Genomic DNA, 20,812 nt, shown 5'->3' on the forward strand with positions numbered 1-20,812 from the left:
CGCACAGTCAGCCAGAACAGAAAGATCCATCCGTGTAATGCTTCGCTGTAAAAACAGCAGCCAAGCTGTCTCTGTCAGGCTGAGCGCGCACACGCACGCTCGCACACACACACACACACACACACACACACACACACACACACACACACACACACACACACCCACCCCTTGTGAAGTTATGGCAGCTCGTAAAAACAAAGAGTCCAAACGCAGCGGCTCGGCTGACGAGGACGTTCTCTGCTCGGTGTTTACTCTGCGTGCAGCAGCGTAACCTGGGAATAACCCTGCGTGTGACCCGTGTTTGAACCCACTCAGAGAGATATCATTTTTATAACACGCACACGGCAGGACAGACTGACGGCAGGTTAAAGTCTTCTTCGAGATTAGAAAGCGGCTGAAAGAGAAGCCGCGCGTCACCGCGCAGCGCAGCTTCCACCTTCATCTCTGATAGTCACGTGCTGCCTTATTCACGTATTGATTTATAATTAAGGCAGGAGGGTAAGCCACAGCGGTCACAGGCTATGAAAGAAAAACAACTCGGACTTTTAACTATGAATGGCACCCACGGCACCCACGGGGAGAGGGATTAAGCGCCGCTTTTACATTTTCTGAAAATTGGAAAGGTCATTGCTCCTGAATACTCGGCGCATGATTACCGCTCCTACAAGCGGGGCTTAAGCCAAGGTAATGAGTGTGTAAAGTAGCTGCTTATTGCCAACAAAGGCGTCTTGGGACTTCCATTGTCTCGGTGGGAATCATCACCTTTTCTCAGTGAAATCCGCCGTGGATTGTGTGCGTGCAACAGGAGGTAGGGACTAAAGCCGTGGCCTCTGGAACAAATGGTGAGGCGAGTCGGCCAGCACAGGTCGGAGGCGGGGCCGAGCAACACCCACAATTAAAGATGAACTTTGCGTGAACTAATTTATCGGAGGGAGGAGAAGGTAATGGGCTGCCCACGGGCTTGCCAGCCTATAAAAACTGCGGCTTGGCACACCGGAGTCCCAGACGCAGACTGAGCTCCACCTGAAGTCTTCACCGGGCCCACGAGACGCTGCAACATGGTCGTGAATGCACTGTTGACCACGTTCTTGTGCACCGTAGCGCTTCCCATTCTGCTATTCCTGTTGGCCGTGAAGCTGTGGGAGATTTACACGCTCCGATGCAGAGACCCGACTTGCCCTTTCCCGCTGCCCCCCGGGTCCATGGGCTTGCCTTTCATTGGAGAGACGCTGCAACTCCTCCTCCAGGTAAACGCTGCTTCTTGTCATCACGCGGAGGATGAAATATTATATTCAACTTAAGCGTGAAAGTTTGGGTTTCCCGGAGCTTATGGGAAGTGTAGAATTAAAATGAACCCACTGTCATAAATGTGTTCATGTATATTTAATGTATCGTGCGTGAGGGTAAAACCATCCACACGTGACAGTTTGTTTGCGTGGCCATATGTTCACAGAGGAAAACATTTCTTCGGATGAAGCGGGAGAAGTACGGTTACATCTACCGCACACACCTGTTCGGGAACCGCACGGTGCGCGTGACTGGCGCGGATAACGTCAAGCAGATCCTCCTGGGGGAGCACAGGCTGGTGTCCGCGCAGTGGCCCGCTTCTGTTCGCGCGATCCTGGGCACGGAGACGCTCTCCAACATGCACGGAGCTCAGCACAAGACTAAAAAAAAAGTAAGTTACTTTGACCTTTCCGTAGAGGGAGCACTGGCTACAGCGGGGGGGTTACATCAGGTTTGCGTCCAAACTCTGAACAAATGCGTCTCCTCTCTACAAAAACCGGGAAACTCGAGCTCGGTCACTTCGGTTCTGTTCAGGTTTGTGACATGGCACCAGTTTGCACCAGTTACCTCCAGGTGCTGAAGCTCAATATCATCATGCCACGGTCATATCTGTCACACTATACCTCCAGATTTGACAGCTACTGCTGCAGTGTCATTGTAGTGAGTTTTGTTGTTGTTTTGTTTTTTAAAGAAACTTTCTGTCATTTTATGAAAGCAGAGACTTGATGTCTCCTGACACAATGTAGTTTGTCTTTCTAATACCAGGGTCATTCCATACAAACACATTCTCAGAACATTTTCTGTCTCTAATTTGTTTTAGAATCGAATCGAAAATCGTTTAGAATTTAGACTTTGGTTTTTTGCAATCTTAGCTTCATATCAAATCCTCCAGAGAATGCTCCATCCACCTACTTCCTGCATGTTTCTGTTTGTTTTTGAAATCTGTGGCAGTGTTTGAACATGAATATCTTAAACTGTAAACATAAAAGCCCCAGATTCTCAAAAGAGTGAATCAGGATCCGTATTTTGGGACAGCTGTATCAAAACGTTTTTGCTAGTTGGTGTCCTGTAAAGTCCCACATTTGAGCACATACTAATAAAGAGAGAATCCAAAAGACACCCAGTGATGGTCTCTGAAAGGTCTATAGTTGTAGTTCACAATAATGCTTACTTTTTCAAATGTGAGGGGGAAATGCAATTTTCATTTAACATTGATTCTGTTTAAGCAAATATGCCAAGAAATAAAATAAAAATGTCCATAGATGGTTTATAGCAGTCTCTGAATATAGCTGAAACCCGTTGAATCGCACGTGCGACCCACATTTCGGCACGCACTGTGCCTCGGAGGAGTCTTATAATTTAGGTTAAGCTTCAGATGTGCTGAGGCATTAAAGCTGTTGCAGCTTTTACATCACTGCTTGTTGCAAGCAGTGATGTAAAACATGCAAATAATTATAGTAAAACTAAAGAGTAACGAGAAGTAATGTTTTTGCTTTATTCAGCGAGGTGTGGTCGAGGTTTTTTGACCATAGCATTTTTAGACCAATTGGATTTTGTCGAGCAGAAGGCCCACACGGAGTTGTGCACCCCACACCACCCACCCTGCTCTTGAAACCCAGCTTGAATGTTTCTGTTTTGATAAAGCTTAAAATCAGGACTCTAGCAGGTGATGCTGAACCAGCTTAGTTATGCTGCTATAGACTCATTCCTCTTTCATGTTCTGCACGTCTTTGTCCTCAGTCTCGCTGTGGTCTCTCCTCTTTGCTCTAGTCTTTCCCCCTCACCCCCCATTTGGTCGCAGGTCGTTCTACGTAGCTGCTTCTGTGAGCCTGGATCTGTTGGCGATCTCTTCCTGTTAAAAGATTTCTTTGCACATCTGCCAGGAGCTTGGCAGGGGGAATAATGTGACAGTCTTTCACAATATAAAGTGCATTGAGCTGGAACCATATCTAAACATTAAAAGTCGGACTTGAGCTGCTTTGCATTTGTCTGCATAATTATTCTGAAACTGGTTCCAGATGCAAATCGCCTTTTTCAAGTTTTGCTAACACACTGACCTGGAATCAGTGTAAATGAAGTGATGTCAGCTGCTGATTTGTCGAGCTGTAATGTTATTTCTGGCATATTGCCTAACTAAAAACATTTAAGGACAGAATACTTGTCTTTGACACCGGCACTGAGGTGAAATGGTCTCACTAAGTCTGCTCTTCCATCATCACTCCTGTGCCCCCTCAGGCTATCCTGCGCGCCTTTTCCAGGGAGGCTTTAGAGCTCTATATCCCCGTTATCCAGGAGGAAGTTCAGGCTGCAGTGCAGGAATGGCTGGCAAGTGACTCCTGCGTGTTGGTCTACCCAGAGATGAAGCGGCTGATGTTCCGCATTGCCATGAGGGTCCTGCTGGGCTTTGAGCCGGAGCAGATTCAAACCAATGAGCACGAGCTGGTGGAGGCTTTCGAGGAAATGATCAAGAACCTGTTCTCTTTGCCCATTGATGTGCCTTTCAGTGGACTGTACAGGGTAAGAAGCATGAAATGCCAATATTTTAAAATTGTACAGTTAGTCCAAATAATAGCAAAACTTTACGGACAAGATGAAATCGTTTAGGTCTTCTCTCGCCTACCCTCATCTGATGTTTTCCCCTCTATTCCCACCTTTCCTGCTTCCTCTCCTGCAGGGTCTGAAAGCAAGGAACTTCATCCACTCTAAGATTGAGGAGAACATCAAGAAGAAGGTGCAGGAGTCAGACCAGGAGTGGAAACCCAGAGACGCCCTGCAGCAGCTCATAGACAGCAGCAACAAGAACAAAGAGCCCATCAGCATGCAGGTAATGAGGAGGTCACCTGCTGCAACGCACGTCTGCAAAACCGATTTCTGTCCATATGAGCCACTGTAAGTGTATTTCTGTTTGCAGGCCATCAAGCAGTCTGCCACAGAGCTGTTGTTTGGGGGGCATGAAACCACAGCCAGCACAGCCACCTCTCTGGTCATGTTCCTGGGTCTAAACCCCAAAGTAGTGCATAAACTGAGACAGGAGCTCGAGGACAAGGTAAAGCTTGTTTACAGGGACTGTTTTTAGCTTATTTTGTAAAAACAAGGTCTGGACTTTCATACCCATCTATCACCTGGTGCTGAGCTTTGTCATGAAATCGATCAATGTAGAGCAGTGTCAAACCACGGAGGCCCCAGAAAAGTGCAATCAAACGATGAGTTTATTAACAGCCCGGAGAAAACATCAACATATGTCTTCTGACCCAAATACGTGTTGTGGACACTTATAAAGCAGTGGGGTACACGTCCCCCATGGCGTCAATGACAGATTAAAATAGGTTCCAGGCATTAGTCACAGTTAGTCGTACATCTTTAATAGCTATAAGCAGACATAGAACTTCTCATTTTGATAACACCTTCCATACAAGTAATAATCTTAAGCCCTCAGAGCGTCTGAGGGCTGGTTATCGCCTCCAGTCATCTGTTACCAAGTAGAATAAGATGCAACAGGTTTGCAACAAGAAGCTGGAAACATTTGGGCCTCTGCTCAGGCCTATTCCTAGATTATATGTATTATATCGTTAGCTTCATAGCATAAGTGCCTGTCATTTTTTGGTCAAATTGAGATTTTTGCCTAACTTTACTCCCCTACCACTGCTGCATCATCCTGTCCGTCTGCCTATGTCATTGGCCAAAAATGACTTAGGCAATTATGCTATCAAGCTAACGATATGTATTGTAAGCATGCATTGCAGTTATCCTTCTATGTTCTAGTTTCCCTCAGCATGGATCACCTGGACAGTCATGCCAGTGAAGCTTAAAACCCTTAATGAACTGAACATCAACTCAAAATAAGCACAGATAGGCAATGTGTATGAAATACTTCTGACCGTACCTGTAATAAAAGTTAACATAATGGAAGGATCCTCAAATGGACATCTTCAATAAACGGCTGTAATGCAGTATCAATACTGTGAGAAATATTATTAGATGAAATAATGCTGTAAAGAATGTTATTAATGCAGGTATAATGATGCAGGTTATATGGCAGCTTTGACTTGTTGTGTAATAACAGTCCCGAGTCTTTGCTGTCCAGTCTGATGCTTTAGATTTCCCAAGACTTGTATTTCTGGTTAAATTAAACTATAATAAAGTTACTTCAATAATTTTGCACATCACAGAACTACTGTGGAGCTCCATCCATACTGAAGCTTCTGAAGAACCTCAAGTGGCCATCAGTGGTTAGCACTGCTGCCTCACAGCATCGAGGTTTCTGGTTTGAACCCCACTTGGAGACTTCTTCTGTGGAGTTCTTCCTGTGGCTGTGTGGGTTCCTTTGTTCGCATTGACTAAGCTTAGAAAACTGAGGGAAAACAAAGACGGGCAGCTGACTTTGCAGCTTCACAGAACAGTTGGATATCGCTTTCTGTGTTCAGGCGGCGCAGGGCATGGACCTACAGAGCCTGAACATCGAGTCCTTGGAGCAGCTGAAATACACAGGCTGTGTCATCAAAGAGACGCTGAGGATCAACCCTCCTGTGCCTGGAGGCTTCAGAGTGGCCCTCAAGACCTTTGAGCTCAATGTAAGCTGGCAACAATTTCATAAGTAACATGAACACGGAGGCTTTTAGACTCATGACAGAAGCGGCTCACTAATGATTTCCACTTGCCTCCTCAGGGTTACCAGATTCCCAAAGGCTGGAACGTCGTCTACAGTATCTGCGACACTCATGATGTGGCAGAGATCTTCCCCGACAAAGAAGACTTCCAGCCAGAGCGCTTCATGTCCGATCCGTGTGCGGACTCCTCCAGGTTTCAGTACATCCCCTTTGGTGGTGGCTCCAGGATGTGCATTGGGAAGGAATTTGCCAAGGTTCTGCTGAAGGTGTTCCTGGTGGAGGTGGTAACAAAGTGTCACTGGACTCTTTTAAACGGGCCTCCAACCATGAAAACAGGACCTACTGTCTATCCCGAAGACAATCTGCCAACCAAGTTCACCAGCTATGTACAAAATTAAACCGAATAAACATCTCAGATTTATTTTTATTTTCCCCAAAAGTCATAAAAGATTTGTTTGCAGACTCACTCACATGAACAGGAGGATGTTCCTTTTAGCTTGGTGTCAGTGTTTAAGCATTAACTGTACATAGTGTAGATTACACAAGAGCAAATTTTATATTCTACTATTTATACTTTGGATTTGTGTTTTTTCTTGAGCTGAGCAAAATGAATGAGAGGCACTCTGGACCTGTGAGCTGTGTCTACAGGACTGTACATATTTAATGTGTCTGTTAATATAAATATGCCTTTCTATTGGACCTCAGCTGATGTTTGGGTTTTATTTAATAAAACAAATTTGCAGAAGTGTTTGTTTTTCGTCTTTCACTGAACCAAAAATGATCGCACATGTCTGGTTAGATGCTGTTGAGTGTCTGTGCACCAGTAAGCTCACTATGCTACATGGGCTTTTGTAATGTCCATGATGCTGGTTGTAACTCTGGTTTCGAGTTATTATATAACAGGTTCAGCCTCCTCCATGAGTGCATAATGAGGCAGAAAATAAATCTATGGAAGCACAACTGAAAATCATCATGGATATGTAGACTGTGGATTTTTAGTTTGACAAATGTCGTCTTTTATAAAGTTAGACTAAAAACCTGGCCCAAAAGTCTGACTTTAAAATGTAATGGGATTACATCGTTTAAACCAGTATTCTGTCAGCGTCTCGTAAAGGTTGACTTCTCAGTGCTGGTTCAAGGTTTACATTTAGAGACTCAGAGCTGGAAACAAAACTCTGCAGCTTTGGGATATTTCCATGTTCCATCATTTTCTCAGTGATGAGCCATCCTGCTCCAGCATGTTAGACATGCTCTTATGCTGGGATGCTTCTCCACCAAAAACTGCAAAGAGGCTGTCTTCTTGCCGTCCAGTGGTCATTAATTTCCTCCTCGTACACTCTGGGCTGGTGGAGGCCAGATGCTGTGGCCATAAATCATCTTTCTAAACGTGTTTAGGTCATACTTTGGATTTAGTCTCTTTTCTCTCTAACACCTGATTGTTATCCTTGAAAACACTTGACTCTGACGTCAGCGTAGAATCAGCTGTTCATCAAAACACACTTACTTCTAAGAGATTTCATCTGTCATTCATTCAGACAGAAATGGAGTCATTTCTTCCAAACCCTCCAAATCGTCGTGTGCATAGAGAAGTGATTGAAATGACATTTGAACAGAAAGGAAACACCACATATCCCAGTTCAGGCAGATATGTACACTTTTTAAAAACATAGTTTTTGTGTTTTCTGCATTTGTTAGCGTCTGTTGTGACTTCGCTCAGCCAACACAGTCTCTGCTCCGTCCGTGGGTGCAGCCCTCCTGCCATGGCCATCCTTCCACTTATGGTGTTTCTAGGCAGAATTCCTCCAGCCTGTCTTTTCCCACATAGTGCTAATCGGGTCTCCTTGGATTTCTGCAGTGTCCTGTGCTTCCCCCTGTGTAACCAGTGTTTCTCTGGGTGCCAAAACCAGCTAATGTACTAGTATTACCAGTTCTCTACCTGTCTGCCCACTTCCCACCTGCCTTGTCTTGGACATTCTGGGGCCCTTGGAGAGATGAGCCTTGGTGTCATCTCTCTAAGTAGACTGTTGCGATCAAATGCAGCAACACTTATTCTCACGTACCAGGTCCTCCAGTACCCTCTGCTCTGCAGCAGACCCTGTAGAGTTCCCTCAGGTTACAGCCAGTCACTCCTATTCCAACAAACAGTTTAAAGCTGCTCTCTGCATCTGGTTTAACCAGACTGATGACTAATACCAGCTCACTGCTGGTTTACCTCTGACACACAGTGCTGCCTCAATGCTTTGCTTTTACATACAATAAATGTAGATTTTTATATATTCATTAAAATGTGGTTATTTTTATTTATCTCTATTTAAACACATTTTTTTGACTATTTAAAATTAACTATTTGTGTTTTCTATTCATAGACTGTATATAAAAGATGGACACAGACACAACAATGCCACCCATCAGCTGAGAGCTTCTGAAAGTGGACATGATGAAACAACACACTGAGAGGTCGGGAACTTTCACTGATGTGTTGCATCGCCTGCTGTATTGTCCTTTTTTGCTACTGCAGTGGACCCAGCAGAGTGTGTTTACGCTTATATTATTCAAAATGATTGAGACTGAAAATCTATCAGCAAAGTGTTTATCATAGTCACAGATTTCAGACTTCTATTAAAACCTGACCGTTTCTGCCTGCTGCTGGCCGTCAGGAGGAACACAGTTTTACTTTGGCTCGATTTTTTAAAGTTACATCTGATACAATTTATTGTAAGATTGCATATTTTTACATTGAAATCCAGGGAATGTAAAACGTCTGGGTTAAAGGCAGAAACAGTGAGTGTGATGTAAGAGTGATTGTAAATGTAGTGATAACACAAACACACACCTCTTTATCAATTGTTGCGAGGAGGAAAGCAACAGAGGAAAAATCTGGAATCCATACAAGCAGGCAAAGCAACGATGTGCCCTGATGACCCTGGCAGATGAGCAGCCAGAGGGTGAACCAGAGTTCATACTGGTCGGTTCACTTTCAGGGCACCAAGCCAGTAAAGATTTACAGAAGAAGAATAAAAGCAGTCCAGTATCATAGCATTCATGTGTCTTCACTCATGATAACAGACTGTTAAAGGATTACTGTTTAAGTGTGTTTATGTCAAAAAGTGAGAAACAGCAGCTACTGCAGCCGACATTGCAGACGATTGTTCGAAGAACACATTACGAGCTAGCAGAGGAGCTAATGATCAGATTATCTGGTTAGCACAGAGAGTTCATTGTGCTTAAAACAAATCCTAACCGTTTTGAGCACTGATCGAGAGGATCGTAGTCTGAGGAGTGTCTGGACCAGCTGCTCTAAGAACTGCAGAAGCTTCTCAGATGAAACGTCTTCAAGGAAACTTCAAGAAGTCCAGACGCTTTTCTTTCTAAGCTCCTCGAGCTCTTTTGCATCGCCACACCTCACCTCCTGGATCCTGACACCCCTCAGCAGACATTTTGAACTTTGGTACATTTATGTGTTTAATCCATGACTTTGCTTTACAGCTGCTCTTTTCTCTCATGTTGTACTACGTGAGGGGAAAAGAAGCACAGCCACTGGCTCCTTTCACACTTCCACACACCCGACCAACGCCTCTCACATCACGCTCACAGGACCAGGACCACGCCTCAAACATATCTCCTGTCATGTATCTATGAATGCTTTCCTGCACTGCACATCGTGTGCTCTCCCCTCGCCTTTTCTCTCTGTATCCCCACAATCACTACCAGTCAGATGTGGTCATCTGATTTAATACTAGAATTACGATTCCTTCGCTTATCTTACACGACGTGTTTCTTTTGGTTGTTAAAGGTAAATTTCTCCAAAGACAATAAACTCTGGTGTAACATACACATGTTACATACAAGGTCTTAAATAATCAGGCCCCATCTTATCTCAATGACCTTGTAGTACCATATCACCCTATTAGAGCACTTCGCTCTCGCTCTGCAGGCCTACTTGTTGTTCCTAGAGTATTTAAAAGTAGAATGGGAGGCAGAGCCTTCAGTTTTCAGGCCCCTCTTCTGTGGAACCAGCTTCCAGTTTGGATTCAGGAGACAGACACTATCTCTACTTTCAAGATTAGGCTTCAAACTTTCCTTTTTGCTAAAGCATATAGTTAGGGCTGGACCAGGTGACCCTGAATCCTCCCTTAGTTATGCTGCAATAGACGTAGGCTGCCGGGGGATTCCCATGATGCATTGAGTTTTTCCTTTCCAGTCACCTTTCTCACTCACTATGTGTTAACAGACCTCTCTGCATTGAATCATATCTGTTATTAACCTCTGTCTCTCTTCCACAGCATGTCTTTATCCTGTCTTCCTTCTCTCACCCCAACCAATCACAGCAGATGGCCCCGCCCCTCCCTGAGCCTGGTTCTGCTGGAGGTTTCTTCCTGTTAAAAGGGAGTTTTTCCTTCCCACTGTCGCCAAAGTGCTGCTCATAGGGGGTCATATGACTGTTGGGTTTTTCTCTGTATGTATTATTGTCGACCTTACAATATAAAGCACCTCGAGGCGACTGTGTTTTCGCGCTGTGTAGATCAAATGGAATCGAATTCTCTGAGTAACCTGATGGTTCGTGTCAGACAAACGACAGTGACGAGCGTCGTCAGTCTGACGAGTGTGTGAAACTTTGGGCTGCGTGTATCTGTAACTCTGCAGTCTTCACTTTGCTCGGTAAATGAGACCCAGAGTTTTTGCACTTCAATGGAAGCCTTACTGGCAAATGTGGTTTGGCCTCTTTCACGAGCTGATTCTTATTCTGGTGCCATTCTGATTTACAACCAGCCTCCCTCCATACCATGTTGACTTCTTAGCTTTGTACTGTTGTCCCTGGCCCTTGTTTATTACTGTGCCTCTTGCAATCATTGGATCCACAAATGCTGAACTGTTGTACTTAGTGTAAGTCACCGTGGATAAGAGATTCAGCTTAATGGCCAAATTGTAATAGTAAATTGTTGCTGACACCTTTATGTCCGACCATCCTATCGCTGCTGGTCCAGCCCTCGAACGATGTGAATGAACTTTTCTGAACTTTGCCTCCTCTTCTCATTTTAAAGAGCGTTTCCTCCCCACCATTGTTCGCCATCACCCAGCAGAAACAAAACTCTGCACGGCCAAGGGCATTTTGTCTGCATTTTTGACCATTTTAGTGAATTTACAACACAGCGTTGAAAGAGGTTTAAAGCTCGCTTGCTTTCATTTAGATCCCGAGGCCTGAAACAGTCCAAAGTAAATCATTGTAATAGTTGGTAGAGTCGTGTTATTGAAGGCAGCACCTTTACACACTGAACAACCGTGAACAATACACGAGTGTGTGTGGAAGCAAAAGGACACAACAGGAAAGAATGCCAAAGAACGGCAGGAGGAGTCTGTATTTACTCGTATTACTATGAACACTGCTGTGCAAATATCTCCAGTCACCGCTCCTTTCTTCAGATTTTACCAGGAAAACGGATAACATAACTCGGAATTTGATCAACACTCCCCAAAACTGCTATGAACAAACTATGTTTATCCACAGCGCTGTTACTGTCTTGTATCCTGCCTGGTGGAGCAGAAATGTGTGCTGTTGCATTAAAGAAGGAAGGTTGTGGGTTTCAGTCTTCCTGAGGCCGTAGCGGTTCTTCAGTATATGAAACAGAAAAAGCTTTGAGGAGGCAATAAGAAGATTGATGTGGTTTATAAATAATAATAATACATTTTATTTAAAAGCGCCTTTCAGAACACTCAAGGAGCAAAGTAGTGAAAGTCGGCATAAAAGCAGGGAATAGACACAACAATGAGAAACATAACAGAAGGAACAGATGAAAAGTTAGCAGAGTGGAAAGCTTATGTGGTTTTGAGTCTAGACCTAAAAAGAGAAGATGAGGTGATCCTTCTCAGATCAGGAGGAAGGGGACTCCAAGGTCGAGGAGCAGAGCCCTGCCCCCCGAAGACGAAGGGAAGCAACGAAGAGAGAAAGAGAAGAAGAGGATCTGAGGCACCGAGACGGTGATGTGAACCAAATCAGAGGGAAGACGAATAGCCTTGAATGTGTACAGAAGTATTTTTAAAGTGATGCCATGTTTGACGACCAGAAGCCAATGAAGCTGCTTCAGGATGGGGGTGATGTGGTGGAGAACACGGGCAGCAGAGTTCTGGACATGAAGCTATTTTTGTACCATGAAAGTACAGAATTGTCACTGACCTGGGAACAAATCACAGCCCCTGTTACGAGTACAGCAGCTAAATGTCACTGCCCCACTAATGAGCTGTTTCAGGCCTAATGGTACAAAAGCTCCTGTTTTGAGAGTGTATTTGCTTTTTGATCGAGATCTTCAGGGGCTGTTACGCTGCATTCAGCTGGAAGACTTTGTCCACTAGCAGGCCGACAGCTGTTCATTAACCTGGAAAAAGCTGCATGAAACCAACACGAGTTGCATGTAAATAAGTTCCTTTTCTTAACATGTTTAAATTGCCAATCACTCTCAAGTGCTATTGGATGTGCTTAATCAGATCTGTTTAGGATATTCTTCTTGTCTCAGCCATTTGGTCTGATGACCAAGGTCACCGAGAGTCAGGCTGTAGTGGAAAAGTCATTGTAAGAATGGGAGCACTTTGTTTGTCGACCTGCATTTACATAGCGTCTCACAGCCCCCAGTCCCTGCTGTGGAGTGGTATGAGTGCCCAGTAACAAATGTTAATGGTGTCTTTAACATGGCTGTTAGTGGCTCGGTGTGATTATTCAAAATCTGTGAGACTGTTGACGAATCCACGTCAGAGAGTTGAGCTGGGAGCTGCCTGTGGCGTCAACATTTATACACAAGTAGAACAGCTCTGTTTCTCCTACGTAATGAAGTGCAGACAGAGAGGATACATGAGCACGTGTTTCAGTCTGTGGTCACACTGATGATAATGATTCAGTCGTCTGTGAAAACCTTCTTGGTTCCTCCAGCAAAGCAAAGAGTATCTGAAGCAGCTTCAGGAGGAATCAGAATAAAGACGTGTAACAGTGATACAAAGGAAGTGTCTCCAGTATCAACAGATGTTTTTAATACGCTGCAAGAGAAAAATACAAAAAGGTAAATACTCCACTTATGTTGTAAAGTTACTTTGATTACTTGTTATAAATGTATCCTCTTATTTGTTGTTTTGATTATACATTCTTTTGTATTGAAATACAAATACTTAAAGTTGTAATTATTATTGTTAATAGATCACTGCCATGGGAGACATGAGTGGAAAAGTTACTAAATATTTTTACATTTAATTATTAAGCAAACGTATATCAAAATGTTAAAGCTGCCTATATTTATTTCTTTCTTTTGTGAAGCCTCTACCACGCACTAAAAAAAATAAAAGTCTTCAGTTTCTGGATACTGAGCATAAACATGAAGCCTTGTCTCATCGGTGTTGTCCAGTGGGACCAGAGGGCCTTCACAGTTTGGGATAAAGTAGATCCATAAAGGCTATCCCAGCCATCCAATTCACCAACAGCAAAACAAATACTGCACTATAACACTTACTGCTCATCATGTGAATGAAACACTGAACATCTTTTGTGCAAACTGAAGTCAGCGACACATTAGACAGTTTGATTGATTCAATGCACTTTCAGCATCCATCGGGTTTCTTCTGGTTATCCAGCACAGGGTCGCAGGGCCCAGCTGACACAAGAACAGACCATTAAAACCAGCAACTGTGGACTGTGGGAGGAAGCCAGAGTACTCGAGGGAACAGACAACGGGGAGAACAAACACCACACAGGTGTAGTGGAAGTATTCATAATTCATAATGTCAATTATCATACAAAAAAAGAAAACCATTTATTTTCATGTATTTTGATTTTTACTTCATTCATTTAATTCAAAACTACAGTAAACTACAGTAACTCTACATAAAAAACATTTTCACCTGTTCTCTGATACTTTAATGTTCCTGACGTGGTTTGTAACACATTTACAGCATGTCCTGCTCACTCCACACTGTCAGTGGACTGAGTGGAAGTGTCTTGGTCTGTGATGGGGACAGCCTCGCCTTGTCACTGTGTTATATAGATTGCGGTGTGCAGATTTCCGTGGCTGCCTGTTGCCCTGAAACACACTGGGCCAAGTTCAAAGATCTCTGTCAGAGATCCTGGAGCAAGCTTTCTCCTGCACCCGAAACTCACAACAGAAAGTGGAGACGAGGCTGACGATGGTTGACCCAGGAGGCAGCCTGTGCACCTTCATGTGCAGCAGTTGTGTATTATGCTGAGATACAATAAAGTTTACAGTTTCAAATAATTCTTATCAAAACTAAAAGAAAGGATTTAAGTTGGGTAAGACCTTAGCGCAGTCACATATCTGTGTATAGACTATACTCTATAGTTTGTTATCGTTTGCAGGTGTTGCTGTTGTTTGGTGCTTGACACTTTTATCATCTGTTTCTTAGATGCTACGTTTGCTGCAGCGCTGGGATGTGACGGTGTGTCTAAAGCAAAGGTCCTTCTACAGTAGACCTGTGAGCCCTGAGGCTGAGACCTCGTCACTGTGGCTGTGTTACGACTGCAGATATGTGGGGATGGGAGATTCTTCCTGGCAGACTGATGCAACGGTTCTATTGCAGAGTTCACAGACCGCAGCCTTTCTTCCTCATCAAAGGACTGATGGTCTCTGAAATGTGACATAGACCTGTTAGATCCTTCCTACGACCTCCTACTTGGATAATTAGATCATCTAAAGTGTTTATGCGAGCAGGTGGATGCGCTCTATGCATGGGGTGTGTTGGAGTAATGTGGCATGGAAAGATTCAGGATATGAGAAAGTTAAACTGGGATTGGCTGCTGACAGGGAGGGTCCCGTGTGTGTCTCCTTTGAGTGTAGACATCAGGGAGCCTTTCATCGTTTATGAGGCAGGGTGTGGTATTTGGATGTTAATGTTGTTGGGGAGACGTTAACGGCACTGGGGAACGAGCGCCATTTGTGCCTTTTACTTCCCTTTGTCTTTTACATGTCAGATTGCTCCTGGACTCATGGAAGTAGGGAATCCTTGTAAAGTTCAGGGATGTGACCCCCTGACCTCACCTCACCTGCTCCGTCTCATCATCTCCTCACCATTCATTCAGGCTGAAGCCAAAGTGTAACATCTTCACACGGTCCTTTGGATTCACCTTAAAGACATTCAGTTCATGTTTGGGGCCTGCACTATGGGATGGAATTAACTACCATCTTCTACTCTCTCTGTGTAAAATATACAAAGGCAGGTATATTCATTCACATCGTACTTTATATGATCATGTTTGTATTTTCATGGGGCTTCATGTCTGGTGATTAATTTGACATCACGCGTAAAAATTTAAAACAGCTCTCGTAAGCTGAAAATTCACTTTACAGTTACTCCAGTGCAGGAAAACAATATTGTAATATTATTCAGAATCACACAAACAAAGAAATTAAGGAGTCTGGATTCACACTTTTTCCATATGTATCTATAACTATATATCCAGGCAAGACCCCAGGCTGTGTAAAGATGAGACAATCCAGCACATAACAGCAGGGTGCAAGATGCTTGCAGCAGGGCATACATGGAACGCCATAACCAAGTGGCCGGCACAGTGTACAGAAACATCTGTGCTGCGTATGGGCTGGAGGTAAACAAGCAACAGTAAAAAAGACAGAGAAGATGTTTAGATTTCATTGGGAGTGAGCAGATTAGCACATGAGAAGGTCAGATTAGCTGGTAAATGTACTTAAATTCTTATACAGTGCTTTTCTACTTTGCCCGAACACTCAGAGCACTTTATACAACATGCCTCATTCGTACAAGCACTGCCAGGGATCAGACCAAAGACCTGACTGTGTGATCATGCCTCCCCTACCTCAGTAACTGTAACTTTGTGGACCTGGAGTGCAGTGGTGCGTGGAGTCGAAGAGACTGGATCTAGGTACATGTGGCTAAAATAGTCTGCCTGTGTGTGAAGCACATTGTAAATAAAAGAAAACTCACATCATGAACATAAACTGTGTGGAGTGTCGTGTTGGGTTCTCACAGAGGGTCATTTGGTTGTTGGGGTTTTCTCTGTATTATTGTGTTTACAATATAAAGTGCCTTAAATTAAATGGAAAACAAAAAATGAAGTTTTTCATAACCCATTTTTGCACCATTAAACTACTACAAGCAACAGAGCTAGTGCTCTGCAACAGAACAATATGACTTTATGAGCAACTGCAGAAAGCAGTGTGTTGCTACAAAAATGGTGAGAAACAGACCATTAACAGTGGAAGAGAGAGAGACCATCATAACACTTATAAATGTGGGTCTGTCCTACAGAGAAACTGCAAAGGAAATCAAAGTGTCAGTGAGTACAGTTTCCTTCACCATCAAACGCACTGAGAAACAAACTGTGACAGGAAGAGGTCTGCAGACCCAAAGACTGAATCAGAGGACAAGTTTCTGAGAGTTAACAGCTTGTGTGATAGGCAGCTCACAGGACAACAGCTTCAAGCACAGCTTAATAGTGGTTGTAGTGAGCAAGTCTCAGTTTCTACTGTGAAGAGAAGACTTCGAGCTGCAGGTTTGACAGGACGAGCTGCAGCAAGAAAGCCAGATGCCAGAATAAGACTAAGAGGCTCAGCAATGAAAGGCGAGCGTCTCAAGCTTTATAGAACATTTTCTTCTTATCTGAAAGTAACAGAGCTGTATGACATGGTTGGTTTGGTGGGCTTGAGCTTTGTTTCTTTAACCTTTTGCTCTTAGTCTCAGGTGGAGTCTCTGGCCTGAAATACAGGCCTCTGAAAAGGAAATAACATTCACATGGACTCAAATATGAAGTAAGAATTTTTGACAAAATGACTCATGTTTTACAGTACATCCAACAGGTCAGAGGTCATTGTAACAAAATGTTTTGCAAAAATGTTTCTGCAAATTCAGCCACATATCAAGAGCAGAAAGAGAGATTCTAACCACAATCAGTGAGTCTAATCTTCGGTGACCAGCTTAGATTAGTGACAACACTGATAATCCACGTCAGTATGTGATGCATGTAGCTTTAGTTGCCCAGACAAGTCAGACCTTCAAGTTGGTCATGCCTGAAATCCCTCAGCAGGCTCACATCAGTGTGGACGAGCTGCTGCAATCTACTTGTGCACACAGTGCAGCAGAGGAAGCTGCTTATGTTCATAATAATATGCTTATAATTAATATATGATAATATTACTTAATTAGTGCTGAACTGGATTGCATTTATATATATTCATTGGGATCTGTGGGTGGACAGCAAAGAAAGAACTTCATTGCACAGAGAAATGCATTTTCTCTTGTGACACATGAATAAATAATAATAAACAATTTGAATCCTTGAATCCTTGCCTAAAAAAAGTTTAGCACGTAGTCATGTTTTGTGTGTGGCACTCATTATCCCAATATTCACTGTAAAATATGAACGCCACACTGGTAAATCATTCTTTGCTTGTAAACGCCTGATAAGGATACTTCATAACCACATTCATATTCATACTCATATCTACACAACAGCCCAGTGAATCATTCTACAACAAAATGGAGCATGTGTTGTTTGGTGTTTATGTGTGTAAAAATGTGTGTAAAAATAATGTAGTATATTATTATTTTCACATATATGAAACTAATGGTACAAAGAAGATGCAGCCAAATATCCAAGGCAGGAACCAAAATGAGTCTTTTAGCCGACACCAGTCCTCCCCTCCCTCCTCCTCAGCTCCCTCCAGCTCATACTGTCATTTGGCCTGCACGTGAACCCTGCTCACCTTCTTCTAACCTCAGAGTAGCAGCACGCCCGACTGTGTGTGTTTTTGTTGCCAAAAACACATAAAAAGATCAGGCACAGGTTTAGGCTGTTAATACACAACAACAACAAAAGATAGGACAGTGTTGGAGCTGCGAAATGCAAATAAATTAAACTAAAGTGAAGGGGAAGAAGTGTTTGGAGATACAAGATGTTGAAACAAAGACAGGAAAAAAGGTCCTAGAAGGTGATCAGGAATAAAAGAGATGCAGGAACTAAAACAAGCAAGACACGCAAGACATTTCTTTTACACCTGCTTGAACTGTGATATTAGTTTTATTTTTTTAAAAACACCTTATTTCGTCTAACAGAGTTAACCTTTACAGACCTCGCATCACATTTGGCCTGTTTTGGCATTTGACAATATAAATACCTTAAATTTCATTCTTTTACCCAAAACATTTTTTATTATTATTTTGTAACATTAGACTGGTGTTTCAAATGTTTGCATACTGAGTAGAATAAAATATATCGTTATTGCCACTTTTACAAGAACAATGAAACACAGTAACAATGAAACACAGTAACAGTGAAACACAGTAACAACGAAACAGTAACAACGAAACAGAGTAACAACGAAACAGAGTAACAACGAAACACAGTAACAATGAAACACAGTAAAAGTGAAACACAGTAACAGTGAAACAGAGTAACAACGAAACACAGTAGCAGTGAAACACAGTAACAGTGAAACAGTAACAACGAAATAGAGTAACAATGAAACACAGTAGCAGTGAAACACAGTAACAGTGAAACAGAGTAACAGTGAAACAGAGTAACAATGAAACAGAGTAACAATGAAACACAGTAGCAGTGAAACACAGTAACAATGGAACAGAGTAACAATGAAACACAGTAACAACGAAACACAGTAAAAGTGAAACACAGTAACAGTGAAACAGAGTAACAACGAAACACAGTAGCAGTGAAACACAGTAACAGTGAAACAGTAACAACGAAATAGAGTAACAATGAAACACAGTAGCAGTGAAACACAGTAACAGTGAAACAGAGTAACAGTGAAACAGAGTAACAATGAAACAGAGTAACAATGAAACACAGTAACAATGGAACAGAGTAACAATGAAACACAGTAACAACGAAACACAGTAGCAGTGAAACACAGTAACAGTGAAACACAGTAACAACGAAACAGAGTAACAGTGAAACACAGTAGCAGTGAAACACAGTAGCAGGGAAACACAGTAACAGTGAAACACAGTAACAGTGAAACACAGTAACAATGAAACACAGTAGCAGTGAAACACGGTAACAGTGAAACAGAGTAACAGTGAAACACGGTAACAGTGAAACACAGTAACAGTGAAACAGAGTATCAATGAAACAGAGTAACAACGAAATAGAGTAACAACGAAACACAGTAGCAGTGAAACACAGTAACAGTGAAACACAGTAACAACGAAACAGAGTATCAATGAAACACAGTAACAGTGAAACACAGTAACAGTGAAACACGGTAACAGTGAAACACGGTAACAGTGAAACAGAGTATCAGTGAAACACAGTAACAGTGAAACACAGTAACAATGAAACACGGTAACAGTGAAACACAGTAACAGTGAAACACGGTAACAGTGAAACACGGTAACAGTGAAACACAGTAACAGTGAAAAAGAGTAACAATGAAACACGGTAACAATGAAACAGAGTATCAGTGAAACACAGTAACAGTGAAACACAGTAACAATGAAACAGAGTAACAATGAAACAGAGTAACAGTGAAACACAGTAACAGTGAAACACGGTAACAGTGAAACACAGTAACAGTGAAACACAGTAACAGTGAAACACGGTAACAGTGAAACACGGTAACAGTGAAACACAGTAACAGTGAAAAAGAGTAACAATGAAACACGGTAACAATGAAACAGAGTAACAATGAAACACAGTAACAATGAAACAGAGTAACAATGAAACACGGTAACAGTGAAACACGGTAACAGTGAAACACAGTAACAGTGAAAAAGAGTAACAATGAAACACGGTAACAGTGAAACACAGTAACAGTGAAAAAGAGTAACAATGAAACACGGTAACAATGAAACAGAGTATCAGTGAAACACAGTAACAGTGAAACAGAGTAACAGTGAAACACAGTAACAGTGAAACACAGTAACAGTGAAACACAGTAACAGTGAAACACGGTAACAGTGAAACACAGTAACAGTGAAAAAGAGTAACAATGAAACACGGTAACAATGAAACAGAGTATCAGTGAAACACAGTAACAGTGAAACACAGTAACAATGAAACAGAGTAACAATGAAACAGAGTAACAGTGAAACACAGTAACAGTGAAACACAGTAACAGTGAAACACGGTAACAGTGAAACACGGTAACAGTGAAACACGGTATCAGTGAAACACAGTAACAGTGAAAAAGAGTAACAATGAAACACGGTAACAATGAAACAGAGTATCAGTGAAACACAGTAACAGTGAAACACAGTAACAATGAAACAGAGTAACAATGAAACAGAGTAACAGTGAAACACAGTAACAGTGAAACACGGTAACAGTGAAACACGGTAACAGTGAAACAGAGTAACAGTGAAACACAGTAACAATGAAACAGAGTAACAATGAAACAGAGTAACAGTGAAACACAGTAACAATGAAACAGAGTAACAGTGAAACAGAGTAACAATGAAACACAGTAACAGTGAAACACAGTAACAGTGAAACACGGTAACAGTGAAACACAGTAACAGTGAAAAACACTACATACTGTATATTTCATGTCTTTTATGAGTCAGCGGTGGCACAGTTGAAGGGACCTTGACATTGTGACGAGGAGTTTTGGTGGGAATGAATCAGTAAAACGGCACAGGAGGATCGTACATGGTGCACAAACAGAACAGAGGTCAGCGCTGTCCTGAGAGGAGTGAAGATGAGAGAAAAACCCTTCCTGTCCCTTGTGCACATAAAAAGAAGGAGCTGTTACATCACTCACACCAGGTCACCAGGAAGAAGAGAACAATAGAAGTAACTAGACGGCCTGACTCCTGCCTAATGGCTCACCACTTAAAGCTCACACACACACACCCTGACACACACAGTTAAAAGGACACACACAAATTCCCACATATTTACCATCATGTATGGAATTTACATGAGTTATTTACTGTGC

At 42.6% G+C, this 20,812-nt stretch overlaps 1 protein-coding gene and 1 long non-coding RNA gene across 2 annotated transcripts; both read left to right on the forward strand.

Moving 5' to 3' along the window:
* The first annotated feature begins 220 nt into the window (after positions 1-220).
* LOC146662890 (cytochrome P450 26A1-like) lies at positions 221-6,911 on the forward strand. Its single transcript, XM_085415185.1, has 7 exons — positions 221-1,247; positions 1,454-1,678; positions 3,523-3,804; positions 3,962-4,111; positions 4,199-4,333; positions 5,712-5,858; positions 5,954-6,911. Exons 1-7 carry the CDS (start codon positions 1,059-1,061, stop codon positions 6,290-6,292), a joined length of 1,467 nt encoding a protein of 488 aa, XP_085271311.1. The 5' UTR covers positions 221-1,058; the 3' UTR covers positions 6,293-6,911.
* Positions 6,912-12,826: 5,915 nt separating this feature from the next.
* On the forward strand, positions 12,827-15,262 carry LOC146662891 (uncharacterized). Its single transcript, XR_014912895.1, has 3 exons — positions 12,827-12,940; positions 13,506-13,625; positions 14,292-15,262. It is a non-coding gene; the product is annotated as an uncharacterized LOC146662891 (long non-coding RNA).
* The last annotated feature ends 5,550 nt before the right edge of the window (positions 15,263-20,812 follow it).

The sequence above is a fragment of the Rhamphochromis longiceps genome, linkage group LG8, assembly GCF_057381845.1.
Source record: "Rhamphochromis longiceps isolate RC_006_pf linkage group LG8, R_longiceps_female_GT1.1, whole genome shotgun sequence".
Lineage (NCBI taxonomy): Eukaryota > Metazoa > Chordata > Actinopteri > Cichliformes > Cichlidae > Rhamphochromis > Rhamphochromis longiceps.

Excerpts from the sequence above, each read along its gene's own strand:
- LOC146662890 (XM_085415185.1), top strand. The coding sequence starts at position 1,059 with ATGGTCGTGAATGCACTGTTGACCACGTTCTTGTGCACCGTAGCGCTT. Across the intron at positions 1,248-1,453 it reads CGCTGCAACTCCTCCTCCAG|AGGAAAACATTTCTTCGGAT; the intron begins GTAAACGCTGCT and ends ATATGTTCACAG. Across the intron at positions 5,859-5,953 it reads TCAAGACCTTTGAGCTCAAT|GGTTACCAGATTCCCAAAGG; the intron begins GTAAGCTGGCAA and ends TTGCCTCCTCAG.